The sequence below is a fragment of the Rhagoletis pomonella genome, unplaced genomic scaffold (assembly GCF_013731165.1).
Source record: "Rhagoletis pomonella isolate Grant_MI unplaced genomic scaffold, Rhpom_1.0 Rhpom_scaffold_00002, whole genome shotgun sequence".
Classification (NCBI taxonomy): Eukaryota; Metazoa; Arthropoda; class Insecta; order Diptera; family Tephritidae; genus Rhagoletis; species Rhagoletis pomonella.
The window spans coordinates 99,366,164-99,378,845 of record NW_023458556.1 but is presented as its reverse complement, the minus strand read 5'-3'; the positions used below and the strand labels follow the sequence as shown (position 1 = coordinate 99,378,845).

At 39.4% G+C, this 12,682-nt stretch overlaps 1 protein-coding gene across 1 annotated transcript; it reads right to left on the bottom strand.

Annotated features, from left to right (window-relative positions):
• Positions 1 to 725: 725 nt before the first annotated feature.
• Positions 726 to 3,728, bottom strand: LOC118734245. The gene is made up of 2 exons (XM_036463964.1): positions 3,615 to 3,728; positions 726 to 2,982 (listed from the first exon to the last, which is right to left on the bottom strand). The coding sequence occupies exon 2, from the start codon at positions 2,976 to 2,978 to the stop codon at positions 2,166 to 2,168; it is 813 nt and encodes a 270-aa protein (XP_036319857.1). The 5' UTR covers positions 2,979 to 2,982; positions 3,615 to 3,728; the 3' UTR covers positions 726 to 2,165.
• Positions 3,729 to 12,682: the final 8,954 nt, after the last annotated feature.

The window sequence follows — 12,682 nt, the reverse complement described above, 5'->3', positions numbered from 1 at the left end:
ATTGTGTGGTGCATAAACATATAGATTATTCGGACTTCCCACTCGTGAGCATCCGACATATAATTGACCGTGGGTAAAGCAGGGCTCTTCCAACTGAAGTCCAGCCACCTTTAACGTTTGACCTTGCGATTCGTTTATCGACATAGCGAAACTAAGCCTCAAAGGAAACTGAAGCCTTTTAGATTCTAACGGGAGATCTGTGGGAACTAATGCAATTCGTGGCAGAAAAACGTCTTCTCCTTGGCCACATCCAGTAATTGTTGCTTCAATTATATTTGTCATCATTTTCTTTACTACCAGTCTTGTTCCATTACAAAGTTTGGGTGGATCAAGGTTACGCGGAAGAATAACAGGCACACCAATTTTCAAATTTAGATTATGGGGAGGAACTCCCGAGGGCTCAAGCGAATTCAAAAACTCCACTGGGTAATGTACACTTTCCTCCTGGCATGGCACGGTATCTATAGATTTGTACACGCGCGAAGTACCCGAAAGCTTTTGCAGAAGCTGAAAGTTGATGTTATTCACCGTAACATTTTTAGGAGCTAGAATGGCTCTTTCACACAGCCATTGATGTCTCGCATAATTTTCCGTAAGATTATCAAAGACTTTTGTTTTAAGCTCCTCTACAGTTTCAACAATGGTGGCTATTAAAGCAAGATGAACTTCGCCTTCAGTGTCGGTTTGTAAATCACCGTTTCCAAGTTTCAACAAATTAGATGCGAATTTATTCTACAATTGATCCCCATATACATGGGCTCTCATATTTGTACACAGCTTGAATTGTGTCACGCTTTGCCACAGATGTGATGCTTTTAAACAGGCCTTTATTTCATCCGCTCGTGTACCTCTAGGAATTATAGGCAATGTTTGTCTAAAGTCGCCTGCCAAAACCAATGTTCTACCGCCCATTATTTTCTTGTTGCTGCAAATATCCTGTAGTGTTCGGTCTAAGGCTTCTAAAGCAGCTTTATGAGCCATAGTGCATTCATCCCAGATGATAATCTGGCATCGCTTTAGGACTTCTGATAAGCCCGTTCCTTTGCTTATATTGCATGTAGGTGTTTCTTGTGCTGCTAAGTTTAGGGGAATCTTGAATGTAGCATGGGCTGTTCTTCCTCCTGGCAGAAGAGTTGCCGCAATGCCAGAAGACGCTACGGCGAGCGCAATTTGCTTGTTTTTTCTAATTTGAGCCAACAACGTTCTTATAACGAATGTTTTACCTGTGCCACCTGGTGCATCAAGAAAGAAGATTTTACTTGCATTATTTACAACGCTATTCATAACTGCTTCAAATACTGCTTGGGTAGAAACTTCGAAATATGCGTCTCAGTTTCTTCGATTAAAGATTCGACATCATAGCAAAGTTCTCGCGTTACTTCACGGCTCAAGTTATGCATAGTACTCCTCTGAGTCACAGGAAGTCCATACGTTGGAAGCTCATTTCCCCCTAGAGATAATAGTTTATCTTCAATGGCAGCAAGTGCTAAACTGTATATATTATTATCATATGTTATTTCATGACTTTGATTTTGAATCTCAGCAAGGTGCAGAAAGTCTTCGGATAGATTGTCGTTATGATTTTGTCACAGTGGAAGTGGATTTGAAATATTGCACACATGGATTAGAATTGCAAATAAGTTTCTTAGACTTTTTGGGGAATTTGACATCGATGCTTCTGTCATAGTTACTTGCCAATGTGCATCGTCTTCAAGAAGTCCACGGAGCAAACAAGCTTCTCTATAAGTTTGACAGACAGTACCATTCACTGTTTTTAATCTTTCGAATGAGGTTGGCCCCCTTACTTCTAAAAGTATTCTCAAAAAAAAACATTCTTGCTGGCTGGGATGGACAGTATAAATTATTGCCAAAGTGTCGTCTTTAAAAATATCTGGTTGTCCTTCTACACAACTTCCCCGTTTTCTTCTGTTCCATTTGTTATTTTTCCAATTATAATAACTTGGCACCTCAGAATAAAGCAATGTTCTGGCAAATAAATCCGTTTGATAAAGTTGGAAAAATGCCGTAAGCGTTGTATTTCTTGGAGCGATAACTTGCTGTAAAATATTTTGTTCAGTAAAGTATATTCTTTGGCCATTTTCTAAATGGACACTGAGCTGTTGAATTGCAGTATGTCGCTCGTGGATAGGGAAACCCAAAATTCGTCAAAAAGCTTCACTGCTGCTTATGTATCTTCCACATTGGTAGGTGGTTACTTCATCGTTTAAGTTTGGATTCTGAAGAGCGTACATCGTCGCATCGGAACATTTATTTACGTACTTGCAAACGTATTTTATAGATTTTATAAAATTACAAAATTCTACATTTATATGAGCCTCAAAAGCTTTTGAAAGTAGTGGACAATAAGGAACTATCCATCTATTGTCAATATCAACCTCGATACCATTGTTGACTTTGATTTTCGTAGACACTCCACCATGCCCTGGTTTTCTCCTTTTGTAAAGTGGATAGCCATCTATTCCAGTTTGCGTTTCATTTACAAACTGTCTCGGATGTCTCTTGATACATTTGCCGTTTACCATACATGGAGAATTGGCATTCAAATTTCCGCATGGACCATGTACCATAGTTTTCTTAATGATATGAAATAGAACTGGATCGGTATTGGGATCTGGCAGTTCCGCAGAAATAATTAAGTCAATTTGGTTAGAATGTATTTTGTTGTTAAGCCACAATAGTATATGCGCATGAGGTAGGCCTCGTTTTTGCCACTCTATCGTATACATATCGCAACGTATTGAACCAAAGATAATACATTTTTTTATAAGATTCATCATCTTAATTATTTTTTGTCGAAATACTCTTGCTACCAGATCTCGACGATCTTTCGCAGACTGACCATGAAAGAGTTCTTCTTTCATCTCTTTCCAAGTAGGATTACATGTAAACGTTATAAAAAGATCAGGTTTCCCATAAGTCCTCACATAGCTCATGGCATCTTGGGTCCGTTCATGCATGTATCTAAATATATACATATATGTAGTATTTTTAGTTTTGAGTAAGCAAAAAGTTGCATACAAACATACACTGGGTCATAGATTACGGATCTGTATAACGTTTTTTTTTTAGATCAGATAATTTTTCTTCAATACTATCATTTTAAGTTTGCATTGTGAATTAAAAATATCAAACTTTGATAGAGCAGAAATTTAAAAATAATATGGTGTTTGTAAATTTTTGTTATTAAAGCCTTTTATAAAAAAATTAAGCTACCAATAAAAAAAAACAATGGATAAATAAAAAAGTTGTGAATTGAGAAATGAAATCGCGATATAATCGTACATGGCATATGAGTAACATTCTTTCCTCCTCATACATATTTCAAACAAAAAAATCAATGCGCATTTTCATTTGTCCACTCAAAACTTTTACTTATCCCTAAGATTTCAGTCATTCTGCGACTCTTATTTCATAAATCCTGAAATAAAAGTTTTTTTATTAGTCCGAAATACTCAGTAAATAACAGTTATTTTTAGCTTTTGTTTAATTCCTCAAAAACTAAAAGTTATTTTTGATTTGTAAGAATAAGATTGAAATTTGATGCAAAATTAATTCAGACTGCCGTAATAATAATCATTATACATTTCACATACCTTGGACTTCCTGTTAAACTGGATGGTAGAATACATATTTTCCCTACATCAGTTATTTCGGTGTTTTCACTACTAACGCTGTTCCTGAGATGTATGTATGAATCAACGCGTAATTCTTTTTGGTGTGTTTTTATTTACAAAAGGCGCTCTGCTTCCACCTTTGCATACATATCAACAGCATACTGTTGAAATAAGTCTTGACATCGGTGTAAATGATTGAAGTAGTTGTCTCTGACCATAAAAGTGTAGGCGTAGAAATCCATACATGACACTGTTTTGTTCCCTTGTGTTTGGGGAATTCCAAAGTGATAGCCATCTTCGCCATATACGCATATTAATGGATATTGAAGAGGATCGTATGATCGGTGTGTTTCTGTGATTCTTTGTATACTATTGTCCCGAAGTTTTATAATGATTTGATTGACCTTGGTTTGTCGGTCCAAACAGGAATCTTTATTTATGGTTGATGGATAGCTCGTTTCCAATGGATGGTGGCAAAAAAGTGGCTGACTTACGTGTAATGATTTTGTATTACCGGCTTATGGTGACTCAATTGCTGTTAAATGAATAGTCCGGATTTGATGCTCACAACTTCCTTTTTCTACGCAACAACATGGCTGGGGATTTGCCGGAAGGAATGTGACGGCACCTTTTGCCTCTATTAATTTCCACTGAGGGGTGAGTATCGACTCCCCGAATGTCGCTAGCTTTTAATCCACTTTAATTACTTGGTTGTAGTTCCGTTCTTGCGAGGGCTGATGAGTGTGGTTCGCTCCGTGTCCAATTCCAAAAAAAAAAAGAAATATCTATATAGCCTCGCGGTATGTCATCACCGATTCTTCTATCGTATATCAGTGTGGCCGTTTTCATAGTGGCCATGTCAATTCGTGTCTCTACCAATATGATGGTTCGTGTCTTGAATAACTATTGGTTACGTACATTCATCTGGCAATCCCCCTCCATTTTGAAGTTTAGCTTTGACAGTTTTGTTATGTTTACATTTCTTATAATCGTTCTTATGTCTATTATTTGGGCAATAAAAAATAATAGATCATTATCCCCCTCTCATCTTCAGCGACACGTTAACAAAAAAAAAGTGGAGCGTTTGGTAGGGATATGAGAATGGTGGTTCGAATGCGATTCACGGGCTGTGGTTTGATCGACGTTAGACCTTACATCGAAATCGTTCTACATGATCTTCATCAACCCCATCCTGACTCGTTCAGTTCGCCTTTAAGCGCATATGTATGTACAAATGTTCCGTCTTTCGTATTTAGTTTCAGTACGCATTACATAAGCTACGGTAGATGAAAGGCATTGGTAAATGATTTGGTTATGAATCTTTTCTGTTTGCTTTGATCGATTTACTAGCAATGTACTGAGGATATAATATAACAAAACTATGGATATAACAAAACTAAACTTAATTAATTTATTCAAGCCGGGTACCCTGTAATAAGGCAGAATCAATGGAGTATGGAAGCCCGCCATATATTCATCGAAATTCTTGAGAAGGCGAATGTACTGAATGAGTTAACGTGTTGTGATTAAATCGGCGGAATAATTGCCAAGCACTCGGTGTTTAGCATCGATCAGTTCATATGAATTTGAACCAAGTTTCCGTGAAACATAGGCTCTAATTTTTGGTGGAGCTAGTTTTTGTTCATAGCCCTCTCCGGCCACGGACTGTTTAGGATTGGGAATGTACACCTACGAGCCTATCTCGAAATGGCGTTCTCTCTTGCGGGTAAATGCCCGTTGTGCGGTTTGTTGATATTGTTCGAACTGTTTGTCTCGAATTTCATCAGCCAGAACTTTACGCTGTTCTACATCCTGTGTATGGTATGGATTTACATCCAATAATAATTTATATTCGTTTCCATCTTTCACATATTCACGACCAGTGTGCAGGAAATATGGCGTGTAGCCCGTGGCTGAATGCACTGAAGTGTTAATATCATGAATAACACGAGACAGATGGTTTTCCCAGGGGGAATGTTCAAGAAGGTCAGCCATGCGAGCACGTAATCCAAGTCGAATGCTTTTGCCTCGACCTGATTGGCTTGTGGATGGTACAAAGGCGTTTTCATGTGTTTGATGTTATAATCGGCGCAAAGCTTTGCGAAAGTTTGACTGATGAATTGAGTACCATTATCTGATATAATGAGTTCGGGGCAGCCATTCACCGTGAATATATGTCGAAGATCATTGACTACGGATATGGCGTTTGCATTTTTCATGGGCTGCGCCCAGACACCCTGATGCGAATGTTGGTTATGATTTTCATCGAGGACTTTTGCTCTGTCAGAAGATGGTACACAAAGTGTCCACAGTATTTCCGCACTTTGATTGGAAAATTTCAATCGATGATATAGGAGGTTGTTATCGATTTTATATCTATCTAATGGTTGTTTTGAGGCCATGGCATGCATTTTGTTGTACCATTTATCGCACGTGTTTGGGTCAATGTTGAGCACGGATGTGATTGGGATACGATTAACGTGAAAATTACTCGGAAGGTCAATTGGATTTCTACGAACGATGTTGAGAAGAGCAAAAGAACGAGATATGGCGTCAGGAAGTTCTAAATGTTTTCCTGGTTTATGAATAATTTAGAGATCGTATGGTGATAATCGGATCGCCCAACGGCATAAACGGCCAGTTGGTTCTTTGAGAGTTTGTAGCCAGCGCAAAGCTGCATGGTCCGTTACCACAACCAATTCACGACCCTCAAAATATGGACGGAACTTTTCGACCGCTAAGAGAACGGTTAGGCAATCCCGTTCAGATGCTGTGTAATTTTGTTCGGCTTTCGAGAATTTCTTAGAAAAATACTGAACCAGACGTTCATTCCGATCATGTTCTTGTACTAGAACAGCTCCCGCTGCGATCAGCGAGGCATCGGTATAAACCTTGAATGGTTTTGAATAATCGGCCATAGTCAGAACGGGAGTGGTAGTTAAACACTCTTTGAGTTTGAGAAAGGCTTGTTCAGCAGCGGTATTCCATTCAATGGGTCTTTTTCGGTTTCCTTTATACAATTCACAAAGGGGAGCTGTGATCTCCGAAAAATTTGGAATAAATTTACGGTACCAGCCTGCTGCACCAACGAACCGTCTGACTTCTTTTGCCGTTTTGGGCCGTGAAAATTCAACAATCGCTCGAATACGAGATGGATTCGCAGATAAACCCTGTTGAGACAAAACGTAGCCCAGGAATTCCAATCGTTTACAACAAAAATTCGATTTGGATATTGAGATGGTTAAGCCGGCCCCCGCCAGCCGTTTTGCAACAATAGCCAATATCTTAACGTGTTCTTCAAACGTCGAAGTGCAAATTATGAAATCATCGACATATGCGAATGCATGTGGAACCAAATCACGGAAAATTTTATCAATGAGAATGACTAATGTGGCGGGTGAATTTCTCAACCCCATCGTCATGCGACGAAAAGCATAAAGTCTGTTACCGAATGCAAAAGCGGTTTTCAGTTGACTCGATTTTGCCAAAGGAATTTGAAAGAAAGCTTGAGACAGATCAATACTGGTTAGGTATTTAGCTGACTTTAGTCGTGCTAAAATTTGGTTAGTATCCGTAATTGGATAGGCATTCGGAATGGTAATTTTATTCAGCTCTCTCGCGTCCAAGCACACGCGACACGTTCCGTCTTTCTTGTTTACAGCCAGAATTGGTGACCGCCAAGGGCTTTCTTCGATGGTCATAATGATGTCACGACTACGCATTTTATCCAATTCGGCTTGAACTTGTTCAGCCACGTATGGCGATACTGGATACTCGCGTTTCATAACGGGTTTTGCATCACCCGTATCAATTACGTGTTCGATCTGATTAGTGACGTTTAAAGGACCAGACTCAGGAGTTGGATTAAAAAGTCTGAGAACGGCGTCCAACATTTGTCTTTGATCGGGGGTGAGATTATGTGGAAGACTTACGCTCGTTATTTTTGGGGTATCTAGTTCACCCTCTAAACCGAGTGTGGAAGCGTCAATTGGCTCCAGATCATTACTCATAGAAGATACCTGAGCTTGTTCTTTCCCACTCCCTGGTGGCTGGTTACAAAAATTAATAAATTTATCCGCCGTAACCATTTCGACTTTAGCAGATGCAACTTCTTCAGTATCACCTTTGGCTGTATGTTTTAAAAATCGTTGAACCTTCTCTTGGTACTGCACCAGTTCGAAATAGAAGGCCTCAAGGAATGTCCGTCCCATAATTGGGTGTTTCAGTGAGATAGGTACGACAAGAGTTGGCACCAGTCGGGTAAGACTACCGACCGTATATAATACATCCACTTTACCAATGGCCTTAAATGAAATCGAATTATCGGCAAGACCAATGGAGGTTTTGGTAGGTTGCAACTGCCCCCATCTGTACTTCTCATAAAATGTTTGTGAAATGACTGTGACTTCAGCTCCACCATCGAGTAAAACCGTATGAGAATGGTTGTTAACCATAACCGTGAGATAATTGCTCGTTCGGCATATTATATGTCAAGCATTTTTCTGAGATAAAGAAAACATCGCGGAGTCGTGGTGGGTTAACTTTGTTGTCTCCGTCTTGATTGTGATTAGGGACTGGAGCTGAAGTAGGTTTGGTAAATGGTGGTGTTCGTTCAGAATATTGGGTTGATGGTTCTTTGCCATCCCTTTGAGCTTGATTATACTCATTAAGAATCAGAGTAGAATTATTACTGGAATTCGGGACTGAAGATTTGTCGATTTGTAGAGGGACTTCGGTAGAGTGCGGATTGTTAGAGACAGTGGATTTAGATAAAGTTGTGGATTCTGAGTACGATGGACCACTATTCCCAATCGAATCCCTTACGCGTTTTTTGACCACGGGCATTGATCAGACGTAACCCATGGTTGTACATTTGTAGCAGATCACCCTATTCGGTTGCGTTCGACACTTTTTGAAGTGATGGCCCCACACGAGACATTTTGCACATCGTACATTTTCGTCGCCCTCAACAACGAAAAATGGGTCGACGATAGTTCCTACTTTATCATTCCCCTTTGGATTTTTGTCATTTTTATAATCCTCGACTGGTTTCGAATACCTATGTTTCTGAGATGCTTTAATTGGTTTCTTTTGCTTGTTCAAGTATGCACATTCCTTGTCATCGGAGTCGGACCCAGGAAACGAAGTGGTATATTCCGAATGAGAAGAATCATCCGGTGGATCATGTATTGCCGAAATTTCCCGTGGAACTGATCGCTGTCTATCCGAACGGGTTCTTTCCGGACGGGGTGTGGCAACAATGAACGAATATGGTGCAATTCGCTGAGCGAACTCACGCAATTGCTCCAACGTGTGGACTTGTCGAGTGTGGACGAGTTCACGCAGATGATCGGATAAGGTACCAATGATGATATCGAGGTGGTCCCGTTCATTCAGACCACAGGAATTACCCTGCAATTGGAATGTCAAGTCATCGATATGTTTCAGCAGTGTTTGCGAACGTGGATCGAATTTAATCTGTGCATATGACATTATTACTTGGGCCCGAGTATGTTTGTTGAGGAAACGAGCACGAAGTTTCGTGCAAAAATCTTGATAATCTCCGAAGTTTCTCAGTTCGGTGAAGTACCATTGTCGAGCGGCCCCGTGAGTGTGGGCACCAAACGCGTAACCAATTCGTGGTCGGGTACTCCAATCTTATATCGAAATGAGCCAATAATAGCCAAATAATCTTAAACCGATAGAAATTTTTCGTTCACATGAACGCCATCGAATTGAGCACGTCCAATCCATAATGGTAAGCCTCTGAATTTCCTATCCATTGCATCCGCTTGGGCAGATTCGTCGAATATAGTGGCTTGATTTGGTCGTGATTGTGGTGGACCGGATAGCGAATAATTCGGATATAAATGAGATGGTTGATTAATTGGTTCTTGGATATGTGACGTTCTAAGACCACGGTAGGTATTGATCGTTTGAGTTTGTAAGGTTGAAGGACCACCCAAAGAACCATGCGGAGGATCCACCGAGGGTGGTATCCAGGTATGATTCCAGGTCGTTGGCATGGTTTGGTTCATATCACGAACATCAGGAATTTGTGTCTGCAACTGAATCCGATCACGGATCATTTGCTGTTGCATCTGTGTTTGGACTTTCAGCAACTCAGACACCATTACAGACAGTTGGTGTAATGAGGGTGTTGGTTCCGTTCCGCCTGACACTGAATTGAGAACGGCTAGTTGAGCATTTGAATTAACCGTACTGGTGGTCAGGGTATACCGTGGTTCAGTTGCCTGAACCGTAGTCGGTATATTCTGGTTTGGAATCGAATCTGGTATGGCTAAGGGTAAATATTGTGATGGAACAGTATTTTGAGTTGAACTCATCGTTCCCCGTTCATTTTCAAAACCATGGAAGGTCGAGTTCAAACTTAATTGGGGATCGCACGTCGGGATTCCCGTATTCGGTTAAGACATCCGAAGCTCACGAATCTTCGACTGAAATTTTCCAATCAGATCTGCCTGGCGTGAAGCCGACTCGGGTTTTAACTTCAACCGAACGGTTCGATAACAATAATGTATCATTTGATGAAGACGACCCTGAGGTGTTAACACCTCATTCGCCTTCAGTTCCCGATATGCTCTCTCACATATTTGCAACTCATTCATTTGGTGTATGGCATGGGATTTTATCAACCATGGTTGGCCAACGTAAGCAGATATTTTACCATTGAGGGCGGCTATTTCGGCGTCGGTCATGTCGCCATGTTCAAAGACTCAAATACCAAGTTGTAAATTCAGATTATTAAAAAAAATTCTGCCAACGGTAGACGTACAGTCCGTCCTATTAAAGTCTATGTTATAAGATGATGGTACTCGATTTGAAATCAGTACAGTATTTACTTCAGTTTATTATTTATTATTATTATTATTTTATTCTATGAGTATGTCGTTTTGAATATCCACTTTCAAAAATAATGCCGCATAAATCGATCACTATTTGAATATTGCTTTAAATCTAATTAGTTTAACAAAAAAATTCACTTTGTTGTATATCTCATGTGATTTTCGGTCCAAAATTTTGTTTAATATTATACCGAACGTGGGCTGAGAATGGCGTTTAACGCACTAGCTCGAATCTTTTTATGGACCAAGTTGTTTGCTCCCGGGATGCAGCGAAGGCCTTGAATACTTGGGAGTATTACTTGTATCTCCTTCGGTCGCTTCTGTCGCCAATAAGGTACGCAACAAAGATCAAGACTATCCACCCCCGAATTTACGGGAAGACCAAATCAGACTGAGAATATTCAACCAGTTTGAGAATGTTAAACGAGTTTACTTTGATATGAGTTTGAAATTTTATTGGGAATTAATACCCAATTACAAAAATAAAGAAAAATCAATAGTTTGGTTCAATTAATATTGACCGTGTTATCGGTTACGTTGCTTGAACTTATACCGAAAGACGAAAAGAAAAATGATCGGTTCAAAAATCTTGACCGATGATGTGTGGTGTTACTTGATTAAAAAATTCATTTAACTTGCTTTTCAGAATTGGCGAACTGAACTGACGAGAATGGTTATGACTGCTGATCAATGGTGTTCGCATCGCAGATCGATCACCATTCACCCCCGCGGAATTAAATAATCAAAATATCCACAAAAATTTTGATTGAAAACGAGCTGCAATAAAAATCAATTAAATCATGCCGTGTGAAGACTGAGGACGATATTGATTTACAGTGGTTATGAATTCAAAAGATAATTATTTGATTCAATCTCAATGATGATTTATAATAGCGAAATTTCTAAAAGAAAAAATTTATCAAAAATCTATTAAACTCGAATATGTTTGGTTCACCGACGTACAATTTTGTGACCAACAAAATGGGAAAAACGACTAAAAGATTTTAATTTTTCCTTAAATTTAATTTTATGATGTATTAAATTGATTCGATGATGAAAATGTATTCCCTCAGCTGAGCACGCGGTTATTTTATGCCGGACTTAAGTGTGGTTATGTTCAACGAAAACTTATTATTTTTCACCCGTTTAGTTGGGCGCCAATGATTTGCTTGATCTTGGTTTGTCGGTCCAAACAGGAATCTTTATTTATGGTTGATGGATAGCTCGTTTCCAATGGAAGGTGGCAAGAAAGTGGCTGACTTACGTGTAATGATTTTGTATTACCGGCTTATGGTGACTCAATTGCTGTTAAATGAATAGTCCGGATTTGATGCTCACAACTTCTTTATTCTACGCAACAACATGGCTGGGGATTTGCCGGGAGGAATGTGACGGCACCTTTTGCCTCTATTAATTTCCACTGAGGGGTGAGTATCGACTCCCCGAATGTCGCCAGCTTTTAATACCAGTTTTTAATCCACTTTAATTACTTGGTTGTAATTCCGTTCTTGCGAGGGCTGATGAGTGTGGTTCGCTCCGTGTCCAATTCCAAAAAAAAAAAGAAATGTCTGTATAGCCTCGTGGTATGTCATCACCGATTCTTCTATCGTATATCAGTGTGGCCGTTTTCATTCATGTCAATTCGTGTATCTACCGATATGATGGTTCGTGTCTTGAATAACTATTGGTTACGTACATTCATCTGGCAATCCCCCCCATTTTGAAGTTTAGCTTTGACAGTTTTGTTATGTTTACATTTCTTATAATCGTTCTTATGTCTATTATTTGGGCAATAAAAAATAATAGATCAATAACGATATCTCTTTTCCCACAATCTTGGTTATTCATTACTATGGCCACTTCATTACAGATTGGTATGTTAAAACGACTACAATGTTCCCCGGCAGGCCGCTTATCCGCGTGTATCACCAACTTTAAATCAAGTGAATTAGACATTTCCATAGCACATTTGAAGCTTCTAACGTAGTTGTTAGTGATGTGCACCATTTCTTGCAATTGGATTGTAATGCTACGTTCTATCGCATTTAAATACGTGCAACGCAGTTCGGCTTGGTCGTGCATGTTACTTACAAAATATATTTGCAAAAACTGTGGTTTTTGGTTACCCTCTGGTTGAAGCGATCCAATGCTGTGGTAAACTTGACCTTGTACTTTAAATGT

Excerpts from the sequence above, each read along its gene's own strand:
- LOC118734245 (XM_036463964.1), bottom strand. The coding sequence starts at position 2,978 with ATGCATGAACGGACCCAAGATGCCATGAGCTATGTGAGGACTTATGGG.